The sequence below is a fragment of the Eleutherodactylus coqui genome, chromosome 6 (assembly GCF_035609145.1).
Source record: "Eleutherodactylus coqui strain aEleCoq1 chromosome 6, aEleCoq1.hap1, whole genome shotgun sequence".
In the NCBI taxonomy this organism is placed as follows: domain Eukaryota; kingdom Metazoa; phylum Chordata; class Amphibia; order Anura; family Eleutherodactylidae; genus Eleutherodactylus; species Eleutherodactylus coqui.
The window spans coordinates 105,696,244-105,712,074 of NC_089842.1; the positions used below are offsets into that span (position 1 = coordinate 105,696,244).

At 42.4% G+C, this 15,831-nt stretch overlaps 2 protein-coding genes across 2 annotated transcripts; both read right to left on the reverse strand.

Annotated features, from left to right (window-relative positions):
* Positions 1-1,322: 1,322 nt before the first annotated feature.
* LOC136631417 (transcription factor HES-5-like) lies at positions 1,323-2,590 on the reverse strand. The gene is made up of 3 exons (XM_066605703.1): positions 2,501-2,590; positions 2,224-2,395; positions 1,323-2,117 (listed from the first exon to the last, which is right to left on the reverse strand). Exons 1-3 carry the CDS (start codon positions 2,561-2,563, stop codon positions 1,882-1,884), a joined length of 471 nt encoding a protein of 156 aa, XP_066461800.1. The 5' UTR covers positions 2,564-2,590; the 3' UTR covers positions 1,323-1,881.
* A 4,830-nt stretch (positions 2,591-7,420) lies between these two features.
* LOC136631418 (transcription factor HES-5-like) lies at positions 7,421-8,873 on the reverse strand. Its single transcript, XM_066605705.1, has 3 exons — positions 8,803-8,873; positions 8,484-8,655; positions 7,421-8,377 (listed from the first exon to the last, which is right to left on the reverse strand). Exons 1-3 carry the CDS (start codon positions 8,857-8,859, stop codon positions 8,142-8,144), a joined length of 465 nt encoding a protein of 154 aa, XP_066461802.1. The 5' UTR covers positions 8,860-8,873; the 3' UTR covers positions 7,421-8,141.
* Positions 8,874-15,831: the final 6,958 nt, after the last annotated feature.

The window sequence follows — 15,831 nt, forward strand, 5'->3', positions numbered from 1 at the left end:
TTACTCACCTTCTTGGTGCTCTCCCTTAGTAGAGATGTTACCCCTCCTGACATACGAATGTGAACAAAAAGTGAATGATCCTCATTGCTGATCTACCAGTCCAAACAGACTGAATGAGTCCGAACAAGTTAGCGGTGACATCCCTCGCTCGTTCAGAATTGGCTTGCCTAAAAGGGCTGTTAGAAGCATGTTCATGTTTAATTACAATGGACTGATGCTGTGCGATACTGATGTATGCCACATGTGCTCGATATGAGTCCAGGCCCAGGCCTCCAGGGACAGAAGATGTGGAAGTGTGATTATAAACCTCCAACATCCCCATGAGATCCCATCATCCTGTACAGCAAAGAGGATGACATATTCTACTGTGTGAGGTCCTAAAAAGGGACTCAGTATTGAATATAGGAAAGTGATGCATTTGATAACCCCTGGCATGTTTCCCAGGAAGGGGATGAGCATTGTCTTAAAGAGGTATTCTGGGCATTTAACCCCTTGCAGAACTAAGTGGAGGATCTGAGGTCTGCTGATTACTAGGGGTCCCAAGCGGCAGACGCCTGCCACTCCACTACTGATGACCTATCCTCAGTACTACAAGGGGTTCAATGCCTGGAATACACCTTTAAGGATGTTCACTGCCAACTTCATACGGGAATGAGGGGAGGGGGCTTTAAAACAGCCTATCAGTCTGACACATTTATTAGTATAACCAGATCGCTGGTCTATAGTTCATTTCTGCAAGTGAGAAAAAAAACTTTGGTGGGGGATGGGCAGAGGATACTGCGGTACTAGTGAAATAATATCACAACAGCAATGACAAATTATTGATAAACTTATTTTATTGTGTACAATTTATCTAAATATATTTGACAACCAAACCTTCTCTAATAAGAAGAATTTCCAGTTACTTGCAACTATTATATAATACAGACAAGTGTTATAACTAATGAAATACTGACAAATATTCCAGAATACGGTGAATGTCAAACATAAAGTAACTTTCTAATATTTGCTGCAAGTATTGCATACATTATATAAGTAAATCATGGAATATAATGCTCCATAATACATATCACATACCGTACAATTCACAGAATTTACAATATTCTAAATTTATTAGATAGATGTAACATAGTTATAATACACAGGACAATTACCACTAGTTACAGTGAACTGCAGGCGGCGATGTACACAGTACATCTATATACTGAAGATAACAATATGTTCCATCTTCATTGAGAAAACATATTACTATAGAGAAGTCTGTAGTATTTACAGAACTGGATGATACATAATATCTACTGTATACATCAGGCTGAAGGTTTAACCAACATTATTCTGCAATGCTTTGTACTGCAGGTCTGATATATATTAAATACTGAAACAATTCCTGCAAATATTGCAAAACAGCGCAGCCATATCCTGTTAACTATCCTCATATGGGACACAGACCAGTATTAATAATACTATAGTAAAGGACATGGTGGCTGTACAGTCACATATTGACACAATGCCCAGGAACACAAACAATGCACATGACATTTTACGATTACTCTATATATAGAGCAGCACACAGTACATATAATCTGATACATTGTATCACTGGGAGTATCCATAAATGTCCATATAGGACTAGGACGGTTTCTTCATAGAAGACAACTACCTATATACCAGTATAGAACCAAGTCCATATAGCAGAGCTGCAGGTGACAGCAGATTATATGATGGACTAGTAAATCACACAGTAATTACATGATGTTCAGAAAGAACTGTCTCTTCCATCACATAGTGAGACACTAGTGACAGACAGAATACACCCCATCTCCAGCTCTCGGGTATAAGGGGGGACACAGAGCTCTCGGTCCACAGAAGGGGATGCAGTCACTACCAGGGTCTCCACAAGGCTTTACTGCTGTCCAGGGGGCTGTGTTTGCTGGGGGTCTGGTAGATGGGGGATACAGGAGGGGGTACATGCTGGCATGTCATAGCGTGAGCCCCAGGGAGGTTCTGCAGCAGCTGGATCTGGAGCTTGGTCTGTTTGTGCTGGGACAGGAAGCTGATGGAGTCCTGGACACAGGTGGAGTAGCCTTCTCTCTGGGCCTGGCTGGAGGCTGGGACATCTAGAACAGGAGAGACATACATGTCAGTGACAGCGTCCATCACCTGCAGTAATCTGCTGGCAGTCACAATCATACGGGGTGTGAGGAGCGGAGACAAGACACTTACTGTCCGCCATGTGCCGCTGCAGGAAGGTGACCGTCATCTCCAGGATATCGGCTTTCTCCGGTTTGGAGGGGAGCTGATGTCTCTGAAACTCCTTCTCCAGTAAGATGCGCAGCTGCTCAATGCTGCTGTTAATCCGATCTCTCCGCATCTTCTCAATCGCCGGCTTCCTCAGCTGCAGACAAGACATGAGGGTTGGTTAGTTACTCTGGAGAAGCTGCACTTTATGGTGATGGAGGAAACATTTGATGCTATGAGAGAAGATATAATGAGCACTTACTCTCCTGGGCTGCCTGCTGTGGGGATCACTAGCAGCGCTCTGCATGTCGCTGTAAGGTGCCATCAGTCAGTGAGTGCGGCTGTGTCCTCTCTGGCCGTGATGAAGCCCGGGAGGCACAGAGACCCCTCTATATACCCCTCTCCCTGCATAATAATGTGTGAGGATCAGAGGGAGCGCAGGTTCCCACACTCAGCAGCCAATCACACGGCAGCGAGGACAATGGACGTGTGTCCATCTGGTACCTCCAATACAGGAGATAATAGAGGCTGCTGGGGGCGAGCTGGGAGTGTGGGAAAGACCTGCAGAAGACGCTATCTGCTGTAATGACATATTGCACTGACCACTGCTACTTTTACTATACATCCATTATTATGTGTGAGAGCAGCAAAATGTTCTAATGCTCATTAACCGTGTAGTATGGAATATAGGAGGATCGCAGGAGGAACAGTAATAACATCTGGAAACGTATCTCCCACATGTAAAAGTCATCAACTCTAATAGTTATAATCATGTAATAATATAAATAAATGGTCATTTCTTATTGACATCCATGCACAGCGAGAAATATTCTTAAAATCATCAAATTCTGTTGTCAGGACCAGTCAATCAGGGCATTTTCAGACATGTGCCAATATATAATGACACCTGTTTGTGTGCTGTCTGACCTCCATCAACCTTGCATATTGCATGTGATACTCTCGTCCGTGAAAATGGCAACAATAGGACATGCAGCAATTTCTTTCACACGGACCATTAGTCTTTAAATAAGAGGTTCTTCAGCAGCTATAATATGTAGTATACAGTATTTCCAAATGTGAGACTTGTGAGGCTCCACAAGCAGCTGCCCTACACATTTTTGTCTTTTTTGCAATACAGTCTTACTATATTTATTAAATGTATCTCACAATAATGCAGAACCTCATAATACTCACCTCAGCTGCTGCAGAACTTAATACCGCACATACATCAGGTACTGCATTACAAGCTACTGCAGAACATCATTATACAATCTACAGCTGCTGCTGAAAATTCCATTTATAATATTTCGTATATAATACAGCATATAATAATCAAATTCTGTATCCAATGCTGTAGTCCTGCAAGGTAAAATTTTGTTTAAAGCAAAAGTGATATGTAACTAACTAAAATTCAATTTGTAGTTGTTTATTTAGTTAAAGCTATTAGTTTGTGAATATTTGATGATTTTCTAATTGAATTACATTTCCCCTCTGTCTGCTGTGATATGTGATAGCCACATCTGCTGGATATAAGAGGCTCTGGGGACAGAGGGTGTGGAGATGTGATAAGACATTTCAGATATCCCAGTGACACCTCATTATCCTCAGCATCAAACAGGAAGATAGAATGGGCAATGTGGATGCTGGAGATATCATTACACCCTTATCTAGGAAATCCATTTATATTAGAGCAAGAAATCCAATTAAGCACAGTGAGATCTTATCTTCAAGTAATTAGCTGTTTCATGCATCTTAAAGAGGTTGTGCTAAGAACACAACCCCTGTTCAGATGCCATATTAGGGACCCCCATATATGAGCCAGAACTCCTTTCTGACAGGTTTTGTACTATTCCTGAATTACAAGGTGGCAATTCATCTGAATGGCCATCATGTAATACTATGGTACGATTCCTGGCAGCAGGATATTCCTGGCTGGCCGTGGTTTACCCTGGCAAAATCAGCTGATTTTGGTGCCATATTCTGAAAGAAGTTGTCTGATGACACTACCCCTTTAATAATCTTGATAACAATACTTGTTTCTTCTCCAATGTGGGCCATATACATTAAATAACTTGTCCGCCTCAACCTAAACATATACACTATTGAGTAATAGGGTTAAATGTTGTCAGCCCATGCGGTGCGCACAGTCAATACTATGAGCCCTGTTAGCATTTGTAGTAGAGATCCTAGTCAGACCCCACTGGATGGGTGAAAACTGATAGATCAGTGGGGTCTGACCACTCGGACCCCCACTGATTGTGAAAACGGTGGACCTGTGTTCCCCCTATTCCCAATGCAGGATGTTTTCTGAATATTGCCCATAATGTAGAAGCGAATGGGCTGCCAGTGGCATATGCGCGGCTCCATTCATTCACATCTGTGAATGTGCGACCTGCAGCCCATTCGCTTCTACAAAGCGTCTACGTGCAGATGGGTGAAAACTGGGTAATTTTATCAACTAATCAGGCAACCCCTTCAAGGGAACAATCCAGCAAAACTGATGCAGTGGAACCCATTTACTTAGACCTACGTTTTACACCCTGTGCCCAGCTGCAAGCTCCAACCTAATGCATTTGTCTCTTTTAGCGGCATGTCTGTGTGCCGGATGAAAATCTATGCCAGCTTTGAGCTTTAGTAGTTTTTGCTATAATTTACTCCACTTTCTTATGTAGAATATAGTAAATGTGACAGGCCATGTGCAGCTCCAGCCCCTAAAACCAGAAAAAATTTCAGCTTGCTGTGTAAATGCCCAAAAAGTGGCAACTTTGCCTTTGTGCCAAACTTGTGACGTTTGCTGTGCAGACCTTGATTAATAGGCTGCATTGTGTTACACTTCATACAGGGTCTAAGGTGGAGGAGCAGAACACAGGGCTTCAAAGAATACCAAAGAGAGAATCACAGTATTGTATTCCACTCCCAAGCCCACACTAGATATAGCACAGTGTATATGTTTTGTTGCTCCATTAGATGGGTTTTTCACCTTTTACTACTGATGACCTATCCTCAAGATAGGTCAGGTCATCAATAGCAAATCAGCGGGAATCTGCTGCTCATGATCCCCACCGATCAGCTGATACTCCGGCCTGCTGTCAATGCAGCCAAGCCGAAAATGTGATATACGGTTTCACTCCCATTAAAATCAGTGGGAACAAAGCAATCTATTGCACATCTGGACCTGGCCAGCAGGGGCGGACTTCCATACTGGGAACCTATCACCAGTTGCATGCTGACCTGACCACAGGCAGCATTAACCCAAGACAGGTATGTACACTGCGGCGATTCAGAATAAACGTACTTTGAGGTTTGATTTTGAACAGCACTCCGAGTCATGGGGACGGGGCTTCACCATCCTCTCCCCACCTAGATCGCCTGGGGAGACAGCTCTCTTCTTATACACAAGCATGAAGAGAGCTGTCACTCTAGATGATGCAGGCTGGGAGAGCCCAGCGCAGCCCCAACCCCCTGAACTGGAGCACCACTCAAAATCAAGCTTCAAAGTATGTTTATTTAGAAGTGCCACAGTGTTTCAGAATATGACGTGCACGGGCGGGCGCAGTGTACATATCTGTCCCGGGTCATGCTGCCTGTGGTTTGCTTCGGGCAGCATGAACATGGTGACAGTTTCCTTTTAAAGAGGATTTGTCATCATTCCTGACATGTTTATTTTACTAAATAATTGATTCCCCATAATATAACAATCTCGGTGCATCTTATTATAGATCTCTGTATTGTGCCGTTCCTACTAGAAATTTATGAATAAATTGCTCCAGGGTGATCCCAGTTGGAGAGGTGCCCTTAGGGTTCTTTTAGATGAGCTGAATAATTGCTTTATAACAGAACGATAAGTCAACGAGCCAATGATGATTATTATGCCTGCATAAAATGAGGAAAAGTGAACCATTATCGTTCATCGTTCAGTCATTGGCTCATGTTTAGACCGAACAATTATCTTTCATTTTCACTCATTTGAACGCTTTTTAAATGATAATCATTCTGTTTCAAAGGACCCTTACACACTCTGACACGGTCCAGTTCATGCTGACATTGTCAGACTGTAGAGACACACCCCTTTGACAAGTAAAATGGTAATGCACAGTTCTCAGTTTATTAATATATTTCTAGAAGTAATAACAGAGGAATGAAAAAACACCAGATTTGAGGGGTTTCACATTAGCGTCAGAACCTCCAGTCGTCACAGATGGGGCTGCACAATCTGGAAGAAAAAGCGCTGCATGCAGCACTTTTTTTTCCATCCAAGAGTCAGCCAGATGGGCAGTCAGTGGGGGGACCCCATTATAGTCGATAGAACGTAGACATTACCGGGCGGTCAGCGAGCGGACCCCATTATAGTCAATAGAACATTCATAGATGGAACCGTTCAGCTGTGGGGATTCCCCTTTCCTGCTTCCTGAATGGAGGAGGAAAGCAGAATCCCCATTGCAGATGTGAATGCACCCTTTGAAGAAAAAATTACCCAGAATTGTTATTTCACAGGGAATGCAAGTATTTATAAAAATAGATATATTAGGAGAGATGAGGAATGCTCTTTAAGGCTGGGTTCTCACAGGGTGGAATCCCGCAGTAAATCTCGTGGTTTGTCGCAGAAAAAAAAGCAAGATTTCTGCCGGGAAAGCACACCTCTAAAACCCACGGCACTTAGCTGCGGGTTTTGGAGTGGCTTGGCTGCATGCTTTTCCGTTGCGGACGGCACTCCCATAGAGGAGAGCACGGCTGCAACGGAAAACAAAAATTGACATTCTGCGGCTGGAGAATCCGCACCGCAGCGCAGGTTTCTGCCAGCTTTGCCGCGATGAATTGGCCGTCCGGTGAGGACGGGATTTTTGACAAATCTCGTCCAGATAGCTGGCTGATTCAGGGATTAGTGGCCGCAGGTGAATTTGCCCCAGTGAAATTCCGGACGGAATTTCAGCTGCAAATCTGCCCCGTGTGAACCCAGCCTATGGTCTCCATGTGCAGCAGTACAGGCTTCATGAAGTCAGCAATGTTGTGAGCATCAAACCTGTGACCAATTACCAATTTATCATATGATCACTGGAATTCAGACCCCAACCACCCAACATCACACTGGACAACAAATGATGATGTTTAAAAAAAAAATGGAACAATAAAACATAATTTTCTGAAAATACATGTTTATTGCTTATAATCTGCAATCCGTGACAATGACTCAGTTAATGTACGAAGTATGAATATTTTATAAGCATCTGCAAATACTGCATGACACAATACACGTCACATGTAATATCCTGACAACTCCTGTACATACTGAATAGTAAAAAAAAATCTAGATTAACAGCTGAGAAATGGCTACAAACATCACATATCATCAATACCCAAGTGGATTGCACTTGTTAAATGTTTTAATATAATAAATACTGAAACAATTCCTGCAAATATTGCAAAACAGCGCAGCCATATCCTGTTAACTATCCTCATATGGGACACAGACCAGTATTAATAATACTATAGTAAAGGACATGGTGGCTGTACAGTCACATATTGACACAATGCCCAGGAACACAAACAATGCACATGACATTTTACGATTACTCTATATATAGAGCAGCACACAGTACATATAATCTGATACATTGTATCACTGGGAGTATCCATATAATGTCCATATAGGACTAGGATGGTTTCTTCATAGAAGACAACTACCTATATACCAGTATAGAACCAAGTCCATATAGCAGAGCTGCCGGTGACAGCAGATTATATGATGGACTAGTAAATCACACAGTAATTACTTGATGTTCAGAAAGAACTGTCTCTCCCATCACATAGTGAGACACTAGTGACAGACAGAATACACCCCATCTCCAGCTCTCGGGTATACGGGGGGACACAGAGCTCTCGGTCCACAAAAGAGGATGCAGTCACTACCAGGGTCTCCACAAGGCTTTACTGCTGTCCAGGGGGCTGTGTTTGCTGGGGGTCTGGTAGATGGGGGATACAGGAGGGGGTACATGCTGGCATGTCATAGCGTGAGCCCCAGGGAGGTTCTGCAGCAGCTGGATCTGGAGCTTGGTCTGTTTGTGCTGGGACAGGAAGCTGATGGAGTCCTGGACACAGGTGGAGTAGCCTTCTCTCTGGGCCTGGCTGGAGGCTGGGACATCTAGAACAGGAGAGACATACATGTCAGTGACAGCGTCCATCACCTGCTACAATCTGCTGGCAGTCACAATCATACGGGGTGTGAGGAGCGTAGACAAGACACTTACTGTCCGCCATGTGCCGCTGCAGGAAGGTGACCGTCATCTCCAGGATATCGGCTTTCTCCGGTTTGGAGGGGAGCTGATGCCTCTGAAACTCCTTCTCCAGTAAGATGCGCAGCTGCTCAATGCTGCTGTTAATCCGATCTCTCCGCATCTTCTCAATCGCCGGCTTCCTCAGCTGCAGACAAGACATGAGGGTTGGTTAGTTACTCTGGAGAAGCTGCACTTTAAGGCCAGATTCAGATGAGTGTATTGTAACATGACCGTAATACAGCAAATTCACTAAAAAAGTCTACATGCACAGCATTTCTGTAAAGACTCTTACCTTTCTGAGCCCACCGGCAGCCTGATGCTCCAGCATCCTCATATTACATGGGGTCATGGTGCGGTATCTGGGGGTCTGTAGACTTGTAGCTGACTTCTGAGCAGCCTCCCCTCTATATACCCCTCTCCCTGCATAATATTGTGTGGAGAGCGGCCTTACAAGAGGTTCCCACACTCAGCAGCCAATCACAGAGCGGCGAGGACAATGGACGTGTGTCCATCTGGAGCCTCCAATAGAGGAGATAATAGAGGCTGCTGGGGGCGAGCTGGGAGTGTGGGAAAGACCTGCCACAAGACGCTATCTGCTGTAATGACATATTGAGCAGTACATGGATGGAATTAAATTGTGTACTTTAAGTAAAGATCCTCCTGACCTACGATTGACAGGTCGGCCCCCAAAATTGCTTATAAATCTATTTATTTTGTAGAATAATCTCTAAATAAAAATATACACTCTTTCTCAAAAATAATTCCTCCCCTAGAAGGAGTTGTTGGAATCTAATGAAACTTTCTATGTGCCATTGTAACATTGTTATAAGTAAATGATTACAATATCAGAGAAAAGTCTAATTTATTAAAGAAAATTGAACCCTTGAAGGGAGGTTCTAGTACCCTGTTGGGTCACCTGGTGGGCATGGAAGCATTAAGGTTCCATATGGTATCCTGCAGCATACCGGTCCACATATGCCTTAACTGAGCTTCTAGATTGTGCAAACTCGTAGGCTGTCGAAGTTGGTGTCCCAGATGGTTTTGTACATGTTCTATTGGTGATAAATCTGGCAGCCACAGAAGTGTGGCAATGTCAAAGTTCTTCCTGTGACACCCTTGTTGTGTGCGGCCAAGTAGTATCCTGCTGGAAGATGCCGGGTGACCGACTTTCATATATGATAGCCCGCCAGACCACCACACCAATAGTGGGCGTAGTGTGCCACTCTACAGCAAAGGCAGGATGAAGGGGCTCACCCCTAGGTCTCCGGGCACAAACTTGGCCATCTTCCTTCCTCCTATTTGCTATCCATTGCCTGTTGTTAAATGAAATCCATGCCTAGTAACAAAGAAACCAAGACAGATCACAAACAGTGTAGGAGGAGCCGTTATCTCATGCTGCCTATAGAAATCTATTCAGAGGGGACACAGAGACGTGGCTGCTGCTAATAGTATAGGCCCATTTACACACAACAATTATCGCTCAAATTCGCTCAAAAGCCATCATTTGAGCGATAATCGTTGTGTGTAAATGCTCCCATCTTTCACTCTTCCGCTGAACAATGATTTTTAGCTATGCATAAAATCCATCCTTCAGCCTGAATTAAGATAACACAGCATGCTGTGTTTGCTGTCCATGGTGCTGAATTCTCCACAGGAGCGCTGATTACATTGTATTTAGCAGAGAGTCTGCTGCAGCCCCATGGGAGAACAATAGAGCTGTATGCAGAGAACAGACCACCTGCTGTTCTCTACATACAGCTCCTGGAGGCTCATTAACATGCAAAATGAAGGTGATAAGCTGCTAATGGACATTAGTGTCTATTAGCAGCTTACACAAAACAATCGCCAAAGCCTATCTTTTGAACGATTATATTTGCGTGTAAATGGGCCTTAAGTCACTTACTGTGTAACAGCAGCTGAAATCTCATTTTCACTGCTTCACACTAGAGTACACTGTTTTCCATGATGCTGTTATTTATAGTTGTGTGTTGCACAGAGCAGAATCTGCTGTTTTCTGTATGTACAGTGTATGGGAGACATCATCACAGCAGTCTCCCCCCCACCAGCTCTGAGAAAACAGAGATGGAGTCTGCACAGCGGAAAAATGCTGATAAATTGATAAGTGCAGAATACAAGTCATATAATGGCCAGAAATAGTGTCATTCCTCATGTACACATGGCAACTTATTTTGAAAATCATCTGAAACTGTATGTTTACTTTTGTTCTTCCCGCCATGATCTCGGCACTCCTGTCATGACTATGTGCAATACAATATGCTACCATGGCAGTCAGCAGAGCTGTTAGGGGTCTCTAACTGCAGCCATTACGTCTTGAGTTATAAATGGCACCTTGTACCTCCTCACACACTTTTCCATCATTTGCTAAAGCAGACAATAAAGACATAATAGTTGTTGTAAGTGAGCAGTTGGACAATTCACAAGTTGCTGTGAAGCACACTCCAGGTCACACTTAGGCGTCCTGTCAGCTGCTCCCCGGCATTCTTCACACTGCCAAACACTTTGTTTTATGCTGCAGGAAAATAGCTACTTTCTCCAATTGCTGAATTGCTGGTATCCAAAGCTTGATGTCAAATGTCAAATCACAGAAGCCAAAGCGATAGATAGATAGACAGATAGATAGATAGATATGAGATAGATAGATAGATAGATAGATAGATAGATATATAGATAGATGTGAGATAGATAGATGTGAGATAGATAGAGAGATAGATAGATGTGAGATAGATAGATTGATATGAGATAGATAGATAGATAGATATGAGATAGATAGATAGATATGAGATAGATAGATTGATATGAGATAGATAGATAGATAGATATGAGATAGATAGATATACGATAGATAGACATAGATATGAGATAGATAGATTGATATGAGATAGATTGATATGAGATGGATGGATAGATAGATAGATAGATATGAGATAGATAGATAGATATGAGATAGATAGATTGATATGAGATAGATAGATAGATATAAGATAGATAGATATGAGATAGATAGATTGATATGAGATAGATTGATATGAGATAGATAGATATGAGATGGATGGATAGATAGATAGATAGATAGATAGATTGATATGAGATGGATGGATAGATAGATAGATAGATATGAGATAGATAGATAGATATGAGATAGATAGATAGATATGAGATAGATAGATTGATATGAGATAGATAGATAGATATAAGATAGATAGATAGATAGATAGATAGATATGAGATAGATTGATATGAGATAGATAGATATGAGATAGGTAGATATGAGATGGATGGATGGATAGATAGATAGATAGATAGATAGATAGATAGATAGATAGATAGATAGATAGATAGATAGATAGATATGAGATAGATAGAGATAGATGGAATTGCACTATTTATTTCTTAGTTCTTATCCTATATGATCATTACTTCTGATAATGGACAAATGGCTTGGTCTTTATAGGCAGTGACCCCGCATGATAATGTGTGGAGCACTGGCCTGAACAAGGTTCTCACACTCTGCATCCAATCAGACACATTGCAGGGGGTACAATGGATTTGCTCCTCATTCCTATTATGTGACTGTGACACCGCCGGGGAACATCTGGGATGGTTAATGACCCTCACAATACTGACCATTCTGCAATACTGAATGGAATGGACAAATCGAGTTTCATTGTGTTATGATTCTTCATTTTTATTTGAAAGCAATTACCTCCTTAATGAGCGTAAGTGTATTTGTGCGTGCCTGAGCACTGCATTTTTGCGCTATGATCTATGCTTTTTTGCGTGTGCATCTGCATTTTTTACTGTACATTTTGTGCCTGCAAGGCCTGTTCATTTATATGCAGCAAGCAAAACGCACCGATTGAAATGGCTAATTAGTTCCAGATGTGTTCTTTCTCCAGCAGAATTACGCAGTGTTTCATTCATCTTCTTGCATATTGCGTGCGCATTTGTGCAACCACCATTAACGTCTATGAGGACCTTTGGTGCACAAATATGCTGAAAATGTTGACAAACCCATTGAAATTAAGGGCTCTGTTCTCTGCATATTGCGCGTGCAAATAAGTCCATGTGAAGCTGGCCTTAAGGTTTTTGAATCCCCACTTGTCTTCTACATCCAGCTGTTCCTCGTTCGAATCACCCGGCTGTTATACAGCCGAGCGCTCTGAGCAGAGAATGCAGAAGACAAGCGGGGTGTCCCCGCTTGTCTTCTGCATCCAGATGTTTTCTGCATAGAGCGCCCGGCTGTTATACGGTTTGAAAGGTAGGGATTGAATGATTTTTTTGAATGATCGTTCCGTGTAAAAAAGCCTTACGCTCATTAATGGGGGAATCAGGAGTAGCATCTGACTGATGGTTATTCCATGTCCAGCTGGAGAAAACCTGATATGGTAGAGACTAGGGAAACAATTGGGGGAGAAGAGTGGCGCAGAATATAGTCATGAGTACATTTAAATATGCATTATATTTACATTTTATAGCCATAAAACCATATTTATTTTGTAATAGCCCTTAAAGGAAAACTTTAGATACTTCTTCAATTCACTTCAATCTTAATAGGCTGATAAGAACTGCACAACAAATGATTAATGAATGATACATAAATAATGAAATAAAGTGCTAAATTCCTTTCGTCCTCTTCCATCTACAGTTCTGTTTCCTGGATGTGAGATCTCTATCCCCGGTATCTGTGAAACTGTCCTTTATGAGATGTAATAAGAGACCTGACAATAGGAAGTCAGCAGCACCCGCTTGTGAAAGTGTGTGTCTATTATCCAAAGCAAACTATGTGACAAATGTTACCTCCATATCAACAGAAGGAGACAAAAAACATTAGCTCCCAGACTGCTCAAATGCAGTATTCCATCTCTCTAGACAGTGATTAGTCCCACAGATAAGGATCAGTGTTCAGTAGACAGCTGTATTCTCATCTTCCCTATTGAAATGACATAGGGAAGACAAAGTGGCTACCAGGAACATGTATTGTAAATGTAACGATTATCATTCGTTGCCCTATCAAATATAAACCATCTGTAAATATGGATTTCTGCATTTATTGAACTTAAGCCCTGTTTACACGGAATGAGCTGTCAGGCACATGATGCCCGGCAGCTCGGCCCAGTGAAGCCCCTGTTGCACCCAAAACCTTAAGCACTGTCCAGTTTTCTGACTATTCAGTCTTCCACATGTTCCTTAAAAATCAGGACATTTCATAGAATCACAGAGTTGGAAGGGACCTGCAAGGTCATAGGGTCCAACCCCCTGCTCAGTGAAGGATTCACTAAGGCCGCCTGCAGACGGCCGGGTCGGATCCGGCTGCGAGAATTCTTGCAGCGGGACCCGACCCGACCGCCTGCAGAGAGCAGCGCGGAACTCACCCGCTCCCGCAGCTCCGGCTCTTTCCTGTGCTGGCTGCCAGGCAGCCGGCGCATGCGCAGAGCGGAGCCGGCAGCCGGGGAGTGACATTTCTGTGCGGGGCTCTATGCTTCTCTTAATACATCCCAGAATTGTGTTTGCCTTTTTTTCCCTGCTGCATCACATTGTTGACTCATGTTCAGTTTATGATCTATTAGTATACCCAAGTCTTTTTCACATGTGCTGCTGCTTAGCTCAATTCCTCACATTCTGTATGTGCTTTTTTTTTTTCATTTTTCTTGCCCAGATGTAGGACTTTGCAATCCTCCCTGATAAATTTCATTCTGTTAGTCGCAGCCTACTGTTCAAGCTTCTCTATATCTTTTGAATCCGCTCTCTCTTGTCTAGTGTTAGCTATACCTCCTAGCTTTCTGTTGTCATTTTATATAAACTCCTTGTCTCGAATGACTTGTTGTGTTTTTTAATAAACATGTTGTATGTATAAGTGTATATAACATAATAATCAATTAATGCCCTTAATTCTCTGAAGTGCTTCTCCCCAGGCAGTAGTAAATCTGTACACAGGCAAAAGCCACCCCTCCTCCTGTAGTCCGAGGGCTTTCCCACACACAGCAGGCATTCGATAGATGACACAGACAATAAGAGTGTGTCACATTTAACTGCAGAGGACAGGTCGCTAACATCTGGGGTGGTAATATAATAGAGGGATTCACTGACCAGCAGGAAGATAACTGTGGGAACAAGTTTGACTTGGAAAATGATCTCTAACTTAAATTAGTGTTTTATCTGACATCTGCTGTGTGTAAATGAAGCTTAAAGGAGTTTTCCAGGCAATTATTATTGATGACCTATCCTCAGGATAGGTCATCAATAGCTGATCAGATGTCCTTACAACCAGTCAACTGTACTGTTGCCTACTGTTACTAACAAAACGGACAGTACGGAGTTGAAGCAGACCACTCCGACCCCTTTGTAGTGGTCTGTGCCCGTAACTGCAGGTGCAGGTCCCATTACAAGAAATTAGAGCTGCACCTGCAATTACCTGCTCTGGCCATTACATAGGAGTTAGAGCGATTCGCTTCTGCTTTGTACCATTTGTTTTACTGGTGAGAGTGGACAGCGGAACAGCTATTCGGTTGGAGTCCTGAGCGGGGGCCCCCCAAACCAATCCACTTCTAAGTATAGGTCATCAATAAAAATTGCATTAAAAATGCTTTAATGGCCTGCTTCATAGTTCATGATCTCAGTCTAAACTCAAAATATGACTTGACTGCTGGATATGACCATAACATAAGTCTATATTACTCTATACATAGAATACAACACATCCCAACATGACCGACCACTAGACATGAGCATAATACAATTGTATCATACTCCATACATGAACCTTTCAACTTCCAACATGACCTACAAATGGACTTGTTAGTAACAGAATTCTATTAGGGCTTATTCACAGAGGTGTGTACCATTTCATTCTATGGAAAACAATACCGATTTCAATGCATATTTTTGTGTAACAGGCATATTTATTGCATGTGTTCCTTTTTTTATGTCCATATGTCACCTTTTTTTTCACATGTGTGAACAAAAATGAAGGAGGCTCAATTTTTTTTCTAGAATTGCTTAGCAAGGATCAGCGAAAAACAGAGCTCTCTTGTATGCATTCACGTGCGCTACATTTTTTTTTTGTGCTCTCATGGACTTCAATGCACAATTCTGGTTCATGACAACTGATCAAAAAAAGGACATGTTGCAATTTTTTGAACAGATCATAGGTCTGTGTACAAAAATCGGAAGTGTAAATTGACTTTAATGGGTCCATGTGCTGTCCGTGTGCTGTGCATTACACACATGGACAGCAAACGAACCGAAAATACAGTTGTGTAAATAAGCCCTTAGACTATATACACAGAGCACGTCTCGCAAT